General features: G+C 37.3%; 1 protein-coding gene across 3 annotated transcripts in view; it reads left to right on the top strand.

The window, feature by feature from the left end:
* Positions 1-16,013, top strand: part of Sclt1 (sodium channel and clathrin linker 1) — a 120,912-nt gene that overhangs the window by 101,747 nt on the left and 3,152 nt on the right. For all 3 annotated transcript variants that reach the window (XM_055626154.1, XM_055626157.1, XM_055626155.1), the window contains 2 exons: positions 607-803; positions 12,799-12,877. In XM_055626154.1, coding sequence (XP_055482129.1) covers positions 607-803; positions 12,799-12,877 — 276 coding nt within the window. The remainder of the gene's footprint in view (positions 1-606; positions 804-12,798; positions 12,878-16,013) is intronic.

Here is a 16,013-nt window from a genome sequence, read left to right as displayed (position 1 = left end):
CATTAAATTGTTTTACTATAACATAGATTCCTAAAAATATATTGGTGTCAAGGCTCTAAAAGTAAATATTTCTGAAACATGACATTGCTTATAAATATACCCAAACTGACAAATTCTGTATTTTATCTTACTTTATTTTACAAAGCACTATAGAAGATGAATTGAAAAGTTTCTCGGGTGTATGTGTGTGTCTGTGTTTGTGTGTGTCTGTGTGTCTCTGTGTGTACATAAAGATTTTAGTAAAATTCTAGCAGTTACTAAAACCATGAATATTTTTTATGGATTCTGATAACAAAAGTAAAAATAGATAAAGAATAATAGCTTGATAAAATAATAGCTTGATTATCCCCCCTACTGATAATTTATGGTGATGGGAAAAGTGTTACAAAGCTTACAGATCATGGTAGCTGTGTTTTCACTAAATTATACAAAGATTAAGTTTTCATTTTTGGTGGAGACAAATTGTAAGCTTAACTCCTTATATGGATGCCTCACCCAAAGGTTTCTAAATCTTGTTAGCACAGTGGATGACTCTTTGCCTATGACATTGGCTGACATAGTTCCTAGAATCCTGAGAGGAAAGTGACTGTTTGTTTTACTCCTTAGGTCAGTACAATGGAGCATCAGTTCTCAATAAAGGAGCGTGGGTTTGAAGTTCAGTTGAGAGAGATGGAAGACAGTAATCGGAATTCCATTGTTGAACTGAGGCATCTGTTGGCAGCACAACAAAAGGCAGCCAATAGGTGGAAAGAAGAAACAAAGAAACTTACCGAAAGTGCAGAAATGAGGATCAGCAGTCTAAAGTAGGTTCACTGTTAATAGTTGCTTGACAATTTTTTTACAGACCAGCAATACAAAGTAAGTCCACAATTAGTAATTTTTTAACAGTTGATGTTTTACAGAAGAAATGGTTTAAACCTGTAATATGTTAAGCTCTATTTAGTTTTAATGTAGAAAGGGGGAGTAGATGATAGCACACTCAGTAAAGTACCAGCAAGCATGATGAGCTGAATTTAAAAAAGATGACACCCTGATTGCCCTCTGCCTATACACACAAACACATGTAAACAAGCACATACATACACCAAAAAAGCCTGATCAATAGAGCAGTGGTTCTCAACCTTCCTAGTGCTGTGACCCTTTAATACAGTTCCTCATGTCATGACCCCAACCTTCATATGTGAGGCCTAACTTCATATGTGAGGCCTAAAAACTTGGCCAAATGTAAATGGATAGTTGAGTATTGATCACTAGAGGCCAACAAGTAGAGAGAGAAAGGGGGTAAAAGTTAGATAACAGGTACCAAAATGGTTGTATCTAAGTTCCACTGTGTCACAGCACAATGAGGTCACTGTGCATGTTTGAATTGTCACACTTATTTATTTATTTGTTTGTTTACTTATTTATTTGTTTGTTTTGTGAGAGTAGGCGTACGTTTATGCCTTAGCACGCCATGTGGGTTCTGGGATTGAACTCTTGTTTTCAGACTTGGCAGCAAGCACCACTCATCACCACTGAGTCATCTCTCCAGCCCAACAATAAACTTTTAAGGTTAGAATTTCTCAATTTTTACATGTGCTCAAAATAAATAGGGGATAGTATCTTGGAAAGAATAAAGAAAAAAAGATTCCTTTTGGGTCTTGTTTTAGAATTATTAAGGATTCTGATGGTTGAATAGAGGATAAGAATGAACACTTAGGAGTAAAAAGTGATTTGGGGCCATTTTACAGACTGTTTTTTTCTGTGCCTATCCTTTCCCAGCTCCCAACTGAAAACAAATTACTTTCCCTCCAGACCCAACTTAAATACCGCTTTTCTGTATAAAAAAAAGTGCCCACGTTGCCCTCCCCTACTAGCGTACTCAATCTTTTTATGTCATTGAATTGCGGAAACAACTACCCACTTTTACAATTCTTACAGAACCATAGGCTAACATCTTACCTGACACAGTCAAAGAAATAGGAACAAGCCGTCCTTGTGTTCAAGTAATGAATGGACAAGTGGTAAAATGCAGTGTAAGCTTCTCTCACTTTGCTTCCTCCCTTATCCCCAGACTTAAACTTTACTATTTTTCAGACCTTAGGCACATTTATGTATAACGTTAATACCTTAAAGGCTTTAGCTTTCAGCTTTTTCGGGTAGAGATGCTCAACTCAGTGTCTGTCTCTGAGTCTATTGTGTGTGTAGCTGATATAGCATCTGAGCATAAAGAGGTCTTTTTACTCTCTAAAACATAATTTTTTTAGCTGTACATCTGTAATGTTTGGCTACTATAACTGCTTTTTAAAAGTTTTTTTTTAATTAATGGGATGAGCAGCAGCTGCAGGTACTGGCAGATTACAAAATGCATAATTACTAAAAGTAGCTGAAGCATATTATAGTATACTTCAATAGGATAAAAACATCTGGCAATGCTGTGTTAATTTGTCATGAGAGAATTTCAAAGAAAACACTTACTGCAGCTGGCAAATCCATCATTTCCCTGAGATGAATAGTACACCTTTTGTTTTTAATTTTCTCATACATTGTAGAATAGAGCTTCGGGTGATTTAATCATCAGTCTTCAGGAAGGGTTTTCATGCATGTGGGACTTTTCTCTTATATTGTAGTAACCACAGTCTATACAGCACCACCTTGTCTTAAACTGTGCCTCAATAATAGTTATTGGAACAATTAGATTAACTGACTTGTAAAGGTTGAAATTATAAAGTTCTTTGTTTTCTCATGTATGTGTTTCTGTGTGTACATGTATGAAACTACATGTGTGGAAGCCTAAGGTTGACATCCTGAATCTTCCTTGCTCACTTTCTGCCTTCACTGAAACAAGTCTCTGAATTGAGCTCAGCTTACCCACTAGTTTAGTTGTCCAACTTGCTCCTGGGATTCCTGTCTCTACCTTGGAAGTGAGTACTAGAATCACAGCCTGGTCAGCATGCCCATCTAGCACTTCTGTAGGTTCTGGGGATCCAATTCCCAGGCCTTAAGTAAGCTGGCATTGCTCTTCACTCCTGAGCCATCTCTCCAGTTCCCTGTTTCAAGTGAAAACCTCTTACCTAATGTATTAGGGAACTATAGCTTTTCTTCCTCTTTTTTATTCTTTATGGTATTTGTAGTATTTTTTAAAGGGGCTGTCTCACTGGAGGGGAACCTTGCCTGGCTCCGCCCCAGTACTTCCACAGCCACATCACTCCAGTTACCGCACGCGCCAATGCAAGTCAGAATTGAAGTTCACCTAGTATTAGAAAACTCTTAGCCTGCCATGGTAGCACATGCCTTTATCCCAGCACTCAGGAAGTAAATGCCAGTGGGTCTCTGTGAGTTCCAGGACAGCCAGAGCTATATAAGAAGACCCTGTCTTGGGGGAAAGAAAAAAAAAATACTATGATTATGGATTGGAATATCTATTTCTAAGATAGAAACAAATAAAAAGAATCTAATTATTATTATAAAACATTTAATGCTGACCTTTCAATTATGTGATTATTATTACTTATTTTATGTATGTGAATGTTTTGCCTGTACACCAAATGTGTGCCTGTTCAGAGATCCATAGCCTGAACAGGGCTATGGATCCCATAGAACTAATTTATAGATGATTGTGAACTACCATGTGACTTCTGGGAATTGAACTATCTGTCCAGCGCTAAATGCTAACCTTTCTTGAAATCCATCTATATTGCCAACTCTCCACCAAGAATTTATATTGGTACATCCAGCTCAGTGCTTCATCTCGTATGTTCCATTTCAATGAATGGTAATTAATCTACCCCATTGTTCAACCTACGCCATTGAAATTATGAGTGTCATGACTGCATCCTTAAGTCCAGTCTACTAATCCACTACCTCAGTGTATCTGGAACCTGGCTATTTCTCTTCAGTCACTATGGTGGACGTCACTGTGGTTATTCACCTAGATTACTACTAAAACTACCAGATTTGACTGCAGTCTTTTTCTTTGCTATTTTCCCACTGTAATCAGCAAGGTTTTCAGAAACTCAAATTTAATCATATCACTTCCCTTCTTAAAGAATGTCAGCACCTTCCCAATGTATGAAAAATAAATCTCAATTGTTCTGACACATAAAATCCTTTGTGGTCTGTATTTCCAGCTCCTGCCTCTATTCCTCACCTCCTGGTAACCATGCTGTGCCCCATTCGTACTGAACCTCCTTTAGTTTCCTGAACGTATTGCCTTCCTTACCTCCTGGGCTGCACACATGGATTTAATTATATGACCTTTTCCTGCCTTTGTCCATCCGACTTCTATTGACCTTGCATATAACAGCTTACAAGCTTACGTCCTCTGGTCAGATAGCTCTAGTCCCCTGACCCTCCAGCCACATGTATTCCTGTAGCACATGACCATTTCAGCACACTTCCTACCCACAGCTTAAGCCTGGTTGAGGACTGACTTGAGCTGGTCTTTGTTTCTCTAGCACTTCACAGAGAATAGAACATAAGTTTCTTAGGGATAATTTTATTTTAAAAAACAAAACTTTAAAACATATTGGGTTTTCCTAGTTGTAGTATCACAAATGCCTTCTTTGAAAATGTAATTATTGGGTTTTCATTAATTCTGATATAAAATCAAGGAACTAACAATTTTGGGAAATCATCTGAAAAAATCTGACATTTAAACTGCATCCTGAAAGATTACAAGACATGAATTATACCAACAAAAGCAGGAATACACTGCAGATGGGGAGGAAGACCAAATGAAAGGACCTGTGTAAGAGAAGGATGCAGTGAGCTCCAGGAGCAAAGGTGACCAGAGCATATGTCAGCCATTGTTAAAATGTATTTACTTACTTTCAGTAAAATACTGAAGATTAATTCAAATCCAACTCCAAAGTGCAATAGGTGGAAATCAGTGGAGGGTTTGGATATCCTTATGTCTTGATTTTAAGACTTTGTGTGTGTGTGTGTGTGTGTGTGTGTGTGTGTGTGTGTGTGTGTGTCTCTGTGTGTGTCTCTCTGTGTGTGTGTTGTGCACATGTGTGGAAGGCCCAAGGAGGATGTCAAATCCCCTGAAACTGAAGTTACCAAAGGTTGTGAGTTAACTTAAGGCTGATTTTCTACAGTTGAGGGGCCTCAGGCAGAAGATGACAAGTCTAAGGTTTACCTGGGCTATAAAGTGAATTCAGGGTCAGTCTAGGCTACTTACTGACTCAAATTCTAAAATAGAGTAAGGGTTAGAGATAGCACTCAGTGGGTAACTTGTGGAGGCACGCATGAAACCCTGAGTTTGATACCACAAAATAAATTAAAAAAAAAAAAAGATTTTGCTGAAATATTCAGTTTGTCGGTTTGTTTATCTTTTTAGCAAACATATATTCCAAGCAAAAATCTTAAAGAAAACTACCCTTCTTTAGAATTCCTATGATAACTGAACCTTTTTCATACATTTTGCATTGTCATACATCTTCATACATCTTATATCTTGATTATCAGAATGTTTATGACTAATCCAGAATCTTCCTCACTCATACACACTGCACCTTGCATTAGAGAGCTGACATAAAACCTGAGACTGTAGAAAAGGTGGATTGCAAACATTCAGGACAGTGAACAATGAAAATCGGCATCTATAATTCACTGAAAAATGCTGACTTGGTGATTTTAGTGTTAGTTATAGTATGCTCAGCATACCATTGTATGTTTCCTTAGTTGATAATAAAAAATAACTTTTAATTTATGCTATGGTGTACAGAAATTATATTTTTCAAGATTTCTACATTATATTCTATAAATCTGTCACTTAAATAAGAATTATGAAAATGATCTTAGTTCCTAGTGAGTAACCTAGAAATTATGATTTCTCATTTTTCTGTGTATTTTTGACATATGCTATCAGAAATTATAGAGAAATTGGATACACTTTCACTTAAGTTCTTTTTCTTTATTTTTTTTTTCATAAAGTACATCCCAGTCTCAGCCTCCTCTCCCTCCAGACACTCCTCCTAGTTCTCCCACCACCACCACCTCCCCACCACCCCAGATCCTCTGCTCCTCCATTTCAGTTCAGAAAAGAACAGACCTACCAGGGATATCACCTGAACACAGCATAACAAGATGCAATAACACCAGGCACAAACCCTCATGTCAAGGTTGAACAAGGCAACCCAGTAGGAGGAAAAGGGTGCCAAGAGCAGGCAAAAGAGTCAGATACCCCCACTCCCACTTTTAGGGGTTCCACAAAAAAACCCAAGATAAACAACTACAACATATATGCAGAAGACCTAGTGAACACCCATGATTGCCATTTCAGTCTGTGAGCCCTGTGTAGTTGATTATGTGGGCTGTGTTTTCTTGGTGGCCTTGATCCCTCTGGCTTCTACAGTCCTTTCTCCCTATCTTCCATGGGGTCTGCAAGCTCCAGCTACTGTTTGGTATGGTTCTCATCATCTCCTCCCATCACTTGCTAGAGGAAGCCTCTCTGATGATAATTGGGCTAGGTTCCAATCTATGAGTATAGCAGAATATCATTGGTAATCATTTCATTAAGTTTTGTTTATTTGTTTTGTTTTTTGGGGGGTTTGTGTGAGGTAAGGGAAGTTGTTTATTTGGTTGGTTGCTTGGTTTTATTGCCACTCATGTTTGGCTCTTCAATAGATCTCTTTTTCTTGGCCACCCAAACAGTGTTGAGCATGGTCTCCTTCTCGGTGTATAGGCCTCAAGATAAACCAATAATTGGTTGACTATTCATGAGCTCTGAGCCACCATTGCCACAGCACATCTTGCAGGCAAGACAAATTCTTTGGTGCAAATTCTCTTTTAAGTAATGTAATATCACACAGAAACTGGAACTGACTATCTGTGTGCTTCTGCAGACTATATTTTAATATGTCCTAATATTGCACTCAAAAGACAATACTTTCAAATCTTTTATATAAAGGAGAATATAAATATTTCTAAATAAATTAAGTCTTTATCTGAAAGCCTTTTTCTGTTAGGTTTCTCAGTAAATGTTTGTTGAAAAATAACATTTCGTGATTTCAAAGATTTCTATAAAAACTTAGCCATATGGCTGGAGAGATGTCTCAGCAGTTGAAAGCACTTGTTGCTCTTCCAGAGGACCTACATTGGGTAGCTCAAAACTGCCTATAACTCCAGTTCCATGAGATCAAATGCCCTTTTCTGGCCCCCTCCAACACCTGCACATCCACATAATAAATAAAAATAATTTTTTTAAAAGCAGCCATAAATTAACAAGTTCATACTCATTCTCTATATAAGCATGTTAAATAATTTGAGCACTAATAATTCCCTTTTTTAAAGTTTCCATTCTACTTGAAGAAGGGGTGTGTGTGTGTGTGTGTGTGTGTGTGTGTGTGTGTGCGCGCGCGCATGAGCACCACTAATAAGCATTAGTAAATTCTTTCACATATGTGTCCTAAAGAGGTGAAATAAGGGGAAAGTCATCTGGATTAAAATAAACTAAGAAACATAAAAGGAGAAGGGTAGAGTCTTAAAGAATCGGTAGTACCTTAATGAAAATGAATCTTAAAAAGACATAGAAAATAACATGAGTATGTGTTTTGTTTGTGAGACACTCAAAACCCAGGCTTCTGTTAAAGATAAATTTGTAAATATAACTTATATAAGATTTCAGAAAATTCTGAAAGCCAATTTCAAGAATGTGTGCTGTTTTTATTTAGTTTAAAAGCATACAGATGCTGGAGGCTATTAACTCAAGCAAGAAAAGTATTTAAGGTGGTGCTGAACAAGAAATATGCTAGGTATGTGTGGTAAGGGGGAAACAGTGGTACAGTGCTTGCATGTGCACTGTGCTGAGTGTGCATTTCTTCAGTTGAAATTGGTCATTAGAATGAATCTTAAAGTTAAGTTCCAAGGAGAGACGGTGTGCGGGACTAGGAGGAGACGAAGGAGGGGGCTGCAGTGGGGATACAAAGTGAACAAATTGTAATAAATAAATATGTAAGTAAAATTAAATTAAAAAAAAAAGTTAAGTTCCAAGAACTTGATTGTAATTGTAGCACGGTGGGAGAGAAGACCAGATACAGGGGACATTCGAAAGGAAGACTTAATTTAGGGGGGAAGAGGGTATTTCATTTAAGACAAAGTAAGAAATGGGAGTTTGCCTTAAAATACTTTGCCAGGCCCTCTACAAAGATGAAGCCGATGGGAAGGTCAGGCTTCATGTGGGTTCCCTAGAAAGGGGAACAAGGGCTATCCCTGACATGGACTCTTGTTGTCTACTTTTTTTTAATCATTTCCCCCTCGTTAGGCCACATGGGGAGGGGATGCGCTCAGTCCAGATGTACTGGGGTGGGTTGGGGGGGCTCCCCTTCTCTGAGCAGCAGAGGAGGACAGGGAATGGGGAGAAAGGGTGGGAATGGGAGGAGAGGAGGGAGGAGACTACCATTGGAATTTAAAGTGAATAAATTAATTTTAAAATGTAATCAGAAAAAAATACTTTGCCTGGATAATTACAGATACTAATGAAAAAAAAAATTGACTTCTCAAGATAAATTATAGGTCAGCGAGGCAATGTAAAAAGTCAGTAACACACATGCTTAGTTCCATGCCTTTAAGATGAGACTGTTAGGGAAGAAGTCAGAAATAAGGATATAGCTTGTTATATTTCCAAATAAGTTTGTAGAAATCCTGATACACCTGTTTATACTCATTCATACTCATGCACCCATTCCTCTTCCTCTTCTCTTCCTGTCATCATAGTCATCATTGTCTTCCTCCTCCCTCTTCTCCTCCTCTTCTTTTGCTTCCTCCTCTTCTCTCTCTCTCTCTCTCTCTCTCTCCTTTTCTCTGTCTCTTCTTCCCCTCTTTCATATTTAACAAAAATTTAATAGTTGCCTGCCATGTTGTAGTGTGGGGAATGGATTGACAGCACTGATTTTAGAGGGGCTTAGTAGATAGAGATACACCCTAGTGGTAAAGCATATAGTTAGCATCTTGAGGCCTGGAGTCATTCTCCAGAAACAAAAGAAAGCCACTGATTTTGAACTAAAGGATTAAATTTTTTGAATCCTGACAATGAGCTTTGTGACTCTACACAATTTTTAAACTTTATTTTTAGTTTTCCCATATATAAAATTAGATCTTGCCAGGTTGTTTTGACAATTAAACAAGTTCATTTCTGAATGTACCTGAACTGCCTGTCATGTGAGAAGCACTGTACGTTTGCGAGTATTGTAACCACTGTCATCATCTTTTGTTGAATGCTGGGCTATAAACATATGAAAATGACTATCTGTGTTGCTTGCAACCCAGTGGAGCAATGCAGAACTTGAAATGCTGAAATACTTATAAAGACAAATAATTTAGTATAGAAATTAATATTTTTATTTAATTGTATCTTTGTTATCCTAAGTTTTGTGGAAAATTATTACTGTCCATCATTCAGATAATTGTTTAAGTAAATGAATAGCTTAGTTGTCAAACCACATAATAGGTAGTTTTCTGGGTTTGTGTAAAATGAATATTGATTAACATAGATGCTATGATTGCATATTAACTTTGGTTGTGCTCAAGTTATTTGTCATTAATAATAATATGTATAATTTTCCCTTAAATTCCATTTGGCTCCCTTGGGCATTTTGATTTTTCTCTGTTCTCTTTTGTTTTTGTGTTGGAAACAGTGATTTTAAGGTTCATGAGATGCTTTTAAGTACAATTCTCTCTACCTTGTCACCACCAAAGTGAAATTAAACATTCGGGTTTGTCTTTGATGAAATCAGTGGGGGTAGTTCAGACACCCCCGTGTGAGGCTGGGCTCTTCCACCCGTTGAAGGAGTGTGAGCAGTGGTCTTTCAGAGTGTGCAGGTTGGGGATGGCAGCAGTGTGCCTACCTCTGCTTGTCCCACATCAGCCTGTGATGAGTGCTCAGTAAGTATTAGTGGGACTGATGATTAGTGGCTGAACCTATCCTGAATTATATATTTAACAGCTATTTCCTCAAATATAGTATGCCAGGACTTACTGACTCAAGCTGTTTAAATGGCTCATTTGAAAATATAAAAGCTGGAGCTATTTGGGGAGTATTATTTTGTTGATTAATTTTAGAAATATAAATAAAGTCAAAGGACAAAAGCCAATATGGAATTAGCTATTTCAGTACTACAAAATTTATTTGAAATTTGTTCTATTCACTTCTTGTGTAGGCTCTAACATCCTTGTGCTCACTGATAAGCAGAGGACCTGGAATGTTGTTCCTTCAAGGGAAGAAATGCAATACCTGTTATCTGCCCAGAAGGCTGGACGCATACTTGTGTTTTGTCCTGTGACCCTTTGCAACTATGTGTGTGACCACACACTGGGACCCTCTCCCAGACCCTTAACAGAAGCTTGTTTTTCTCAGTCAGTCTATAGAACCTCCCTGTATGGAAGGTGTCACATGTACTTTACAAAGTGTTTCAAGTAGACATGCCCAATCTTTATTTAAATTGTTCAAGAGGTGTGTATATGCTTTATTGTATACATGGGATTGAGTTATCACCAAAATTTTTACCAAATTGTGCTGTGCCTAAATATGTTTAAAAGAAACCACTCAGGGTAAGACTCCTAAAGTTTGAACCAACACCAGCTACTTAGTCATGTTAAATCAAACTGCCTTCCTACTTTCTGTGGATCATCACTCTGCTGGCTGTGGAGATCACAGAGATCCCTACATTATGACTGTGGTGAATCTGTTTTCAGCCTGAGACTTTTGAAATTAGCTTGGCCCTGAGCAATACAATGCTTATATGTTTAAATTAAAAAGATGATGCCAAACAGAGTGATATACACCTTTAATCTCAGCACTCCGGAGACAGAAGCAAGCAGATCTCTGTGAGTTTGAGCCTACCATGGCCTGTATAATTGAGTTTCAGGCCAGCCAAGTTACATAGCGAGAGCCTGCCCTTTAGAGGAGGAGCAGGAGGAAGAGAAGGCAATAGCAATTCTGGGCATCAGATAACTTCAGCTTATGCAGTATAAGAGATAGTGATGAAAAAAAAAAAAACGTACCATATACAAACAGACACAAGTACTATTTACTATATCAAAATGTCATTGGAGTATTTCATATTTACAAGATTTGAACTCCCCTGTGAAACACTATACATGAACCTTGGTTGGTTGGTTGGTTGGTTGGTTGGTTGGTTGGTTGGTTGGTTGGTTGGTTGGTTGGTTGGTTGGTTGGTGTTGTTGGCTTGTTTTTGAGTCAGACCTCTGTACCCCATGCTGATCTTGAATTCAAGATCTTTTGCCTTAGCCTTCTGAGTATTCGTATTATAAGTATGCCTAGCTCTGTGTGTAAATCTTAAGTATAAATTCTATAGAAGCACAATGGCTTATGATTTTATGGCAGATACTGTCTTTCACAAGACATATTTTTGTTTCAGTATCCAGTAACATCTCAAAATAAAATCAAGACTTTCACATCTTTTAAATTATTTTTATTTGCCTTTTTGATAAAACAACAAAATATTATACATATATATACATAAATTTTCCATGTGGTAAATTGTATTTTTAAATTGTGACCTGTTTGTTTATTCCTTTGTCTGTTATTGAGCTCAGGTTTCATTTTGTAGCTCCAGGCTGGCTTCAGATCTGTTATCCTATGCCATAGCCTCTAATGTTCAGCATCACAAGTATCTATCACTACATCTAGAAAGATACAATTTTCTTTTAATTTTTATTTGTTTATTTATGTCTGCCTGTTTGTACATGCACCATGTGTGTGCAGTTGGAGCCCTTGGAACTGGAGTTATAGGTAGGTCTAAGAAGCCTTATGTGGATGCTGGGAACCTAACCCAGTTCTTATGCATGAACATCAAATACTCTTAGGTATTGACCTATTTTCCAGCTCAAGATACACTTTGGTTTTTTGTTGGTTGGTTGGTTGGTTGGTTGGTTGGTTGGTTGGTTGGTTGGTTGGTTGATTGGTTTGGTTTGGGTTTTTTGTTTTTCTTTGTTTTTTGTGTTTTTGTTTTTGTTTTTGCTTTTGCTTTTTAAGACATGGTCTTACAGTGTAGCCACAGCTAGCCTGGAATTCACTGTGTTGACCAGACTGGCCTCAAACTCACAAAGGTCTGCTTGTCTCTGCCTCCTCTGAGTGCTGGGATTAAAGGTGTGTGCCACCAAACCTGGCTGTGATAAAATTTTTAATTCTAACAAAATACACTTCATTTAAGTTTACCTTCTGAACCATTTTTACTGGGTTCAATAGTGGGGGTATCCACAGTATAACTATTCTAGAATATGTATATATTTTATGTATTAGTTGCTTTTCTGTTGCTGTGACAGAACACTATGACCAATGCAATGTATAAAAGAAAGCATTTAATTTGGGCTTATAGTTTCAGAAAGTTAGGGTTCGTGATGGCAGAGTACAAGCATGGCAGCAGGAATAGCTGTGCGCTAGCATCTTGGTAGAAAGCTATGGGGGAGCACACGGGGAATGGTATGAGTTTTTAAACCTCAAAGCCCACTGCCAGTGACTCACCTCCTCCAACAAGGACATGCCTACTAATGCTTTCTAAAGAGTTCCACCAACTGAGGACCAGTTATTCAAACATAAGCCTATGGAGGCCATTCATTTTCATTGAAACCACCACATTTTATAAAGAAGTTACTAAGTTATTTGTTATTAAAAAATGTGTTTTTTTTTTCAAAATATAAACATGTCTCACTAATAAAGATTCAGCTTTACATTGCTTTATTTTTGTTTTAAGTATATATTATATATCTACATCTATTTCCAAACTCTCCCCTTTTCAGTTTTTGCTCTGGTCAGTTCTCATTGTGTTCTCCCTGTCTCTTCTTGGTTAATAGGAGTGAGCTGAGTCGACAGAAGCTTCAAACCCAAGAGCTACTTTCTCAGCTGGAAATGGCAAATGAAAAGGTAGCTGAGGTAAGACAATGACTCCCCATCTCTTCATTTTCATGGTCTTCATCCCCATGCCCCCACACACAAAGGGAAGTAAGAGTACTTTGTAGTACAGCTTGATACACACACTTGCAACATTTTAACTGTACCAAATCCAAGTTAATTCTCTACTGGGAAATAACCACATGGGAATCATATATAGCACTAAAAGTCCACACTTAATATAATGTTTCTAAAAGCTTTGAAAAATCAAGAATTCATCTTTTGTATGTAATAAAAAGTAGAATTCATACTTTGGTGTTAATAATAGAATTTGTGCAGTGTTTAGACACTGCATATTTTAGGGTCTTTTTTCATAAGAATCTCTAAGGTTGTTTTATTTATCTAGATCCTCTTAATTTGTTTTACTCTACAAAAGGCACATCAAAAATACTTTTGTCTAATAGAGTATACAAAAATAGTATTAAGATAGATCTACATTAAAATTACATACAAAGAAAGAGTTACTCTTTTTTCTTATGGCTTTATAAAAGCAAACAGTTTTTAGTCTTAGGGTTCCTAAAACTCTAGTTCTTCATGTATGTTCTAGCTTCATATCTATGTGGTAGAATTTCATTAGTAGGGTATATTGCCTGTCCTCCATTGTCATCCACAAGAGACATAGTGAGATCACCACTCTTAAATATCATGACATTGTTGATATGAGACACTTAGAAAATAGTTAAGGATTTAATATTGAAATGTTTCTTGGTATATTATCCACTTTAAGAAATGTGAAGAACATAATTTTCAATACAGTGGAGTTAGCAATGTTTGCTCAAAAGAAAACAAAAGATCAGATTTACCCAGTCTGCACTTTGTTTTAACCATTATGGTAACTATATAGAAAAGATATGTGTATATTATATAGTCTGATTATAGATATTAAATGATTATTGTAGATAATATGGATCTCTTCCCAAGTTTTCTCTAGTATATGATGTGCCTCTTAAAATTTAAAACTTAAATTTAATATTTAAACAACTTGGTCAGTTAGTATAGTTGATAGAGTTCTCTTCATAGAATTAATTTTCCTTTTGGACACTATTAATTAAATAAGCTCATTTTAACCCAAAACTGCTATTTCAGTGTTAGGTTACTAGGCATGGCATTCCTTCTAAACCCTTCTGAGGAAGGACATAAAGAACTATTTAGTTCTTCATAGAAAAGAGGAGTTTTCAGCCATTATTGTTTGGCCTTATATTCTCTGGGTTCAATTAAATGCCAGAAAACTTACATAATAATTTTATTTATACAAAAATAATCTCTTTTCAGATGCACTATGCCAAGCAGTTAAATGTGAAAAAAAGAACACATTTTCAGTTGACAAATTGTTTTTAACTTGTTGAGGTGTCAGTATGTAATAATGCCTTGTTGTCTGTCTTAGTTAGGGTTTTCATTGCTGTGAAGAGACACTATGACCAAGGCAACTCTTTATAAAGGCTAACACTTAATTGAGTCTAGCTTATAGTTTCAGAGTTTTAGTCCATTATCATCATGGCAGGAAGCATGGCAGCTTGCAGGTAGACATGGTACTAGAGGAGCCGAGAGTTCTATGTCTTGATCCAAAGGCAGCCAGGAGGAGACTGTCTTCTGCAGGCAGCCAGGAGGAGACTATTCCACACTGGGTGGAGCTTGAACACTAGGAGACCTCAAAGCCCATCCCCACACCTCCTAATAGTGTTACTTCCCAAGGGCCAAGCATTCAAATACATGAGTCTGATGGGGGGAGGTGGGTAGCAAATATGACCACCACAGTGTCATATTATAGTTCATGGTATTACAAACTAGGCTGTATAAATAGCATAAAACTGTGCCCTCATGGTTCCAGAGGCAAGAACTCTTGTATAGTTTTGGCTTCCTTGGGAAGCTTTTCTTACCACCTTTCTCCCAGCTCTGGTAGCCCCAAACATTCCTTGGCTTGTGGGTGGTGTTTTCTGTGTCTGCATAGTATCTTTCCTGTATGTTTCTGTCTTTGTGTCCAAATCTCTCATTTTCATGAAGACATCAGCCATGCATTGTGGCCCACTATACTCACCTTACCTTAATCATCTGCAAAGACTATTTGCAAGTAAGTTCACATTCAAAAGTACAAGGGGTTAGAACTGTAGCATCTTTAGGGGAATATAATTTAATACATGACAATGCCCATGTTGACCGTAATAGCTTGTGCAGGATGTAAGCGTCTTGGGAAGGGCACAGAAACAAAGTTGCTGAGGCTGTTGTGGGGCCCAGTGCTTTCCTTCTGGTTCTTAAGTATACAAACCAGAAACCCTTAACAGCCATGTTTTCATTTGTGATTTAGTTTGCTTTTAGGTTTCTCAAACTGAGTCTTTGATTATATGGGGGGAAGAAATAGCTTAGGACAGTGGTTCTGAGTTTCCTACTGCTACACTCCTTTAATACAGTGCCTCATGTTGTGGTGGCCCTAACCATGAAATCATTTTCATTGCTATTTCATAAGTAATTTTGCTATTGTTATAATTATGACGTAAATATCTGATATGCAGGATATCTGATATGCAACCTCTGTGAAGAGTCATTTGACTCCCCACCCCCCAAAGGGGTCTTGATCCACAAGTTGAGAACCACTAACTTAGGAAGAAACAAAATCATCTGTAATATTGTGCTTGTTACTTGGAAAATACAAATATGGATATAATGTTATCTTTATTTTACAAGTGGTAAATTATAGCCCAATTTTTCATTAGCTATTCTATAAAACATGTCCATATCTGAGTGAAGTATCCCAGAAGGAGAAAGACAAACATGGTATATACTCGCTTATATAGAACTACAAGATATGATAAACATAATGAAGTCTGTACACCTAAAGAAGATAAACAAGAAAGCAGACACGGGGTAAGATGATCAATCCTCACTTAGAAAGACAAATGAGATGTGCATTGGACGTATGACAGGAGTCTACCGCAGAAGGCGTCTGAAAGACTCTACCAAGCAGCATTTCAAAACAGATACTAAGACTCATAACCAAACCTTCAGCAGAAGGGGAGTTAGTTTGAAGTGGAAAGGATAGGAGCCCCACAAGGACCAAATATATCTGGGCACAGGGGTTTTTTCTGTAACTGTTTCTCCAACCAAGGACCATGTATGGATATAA

Source organism: Psammomys obesus, unplaced genomic scaffold (assembly GCF_907164565.1).
Source record: "Psammomys obesus unplaced genomic scaffold, mPsaObe1.curated_primary_1811, whole genome shotgun sequence".
Lineage (NCBI taxonomy): Eukaryota > Metazoa > Chordata > Mammalia > Rodentia > Muridae > Psammomys > Psammomys obesus.
This window is presented reverse-complemented; position numbering and strand designations above follow the sequence as displayed.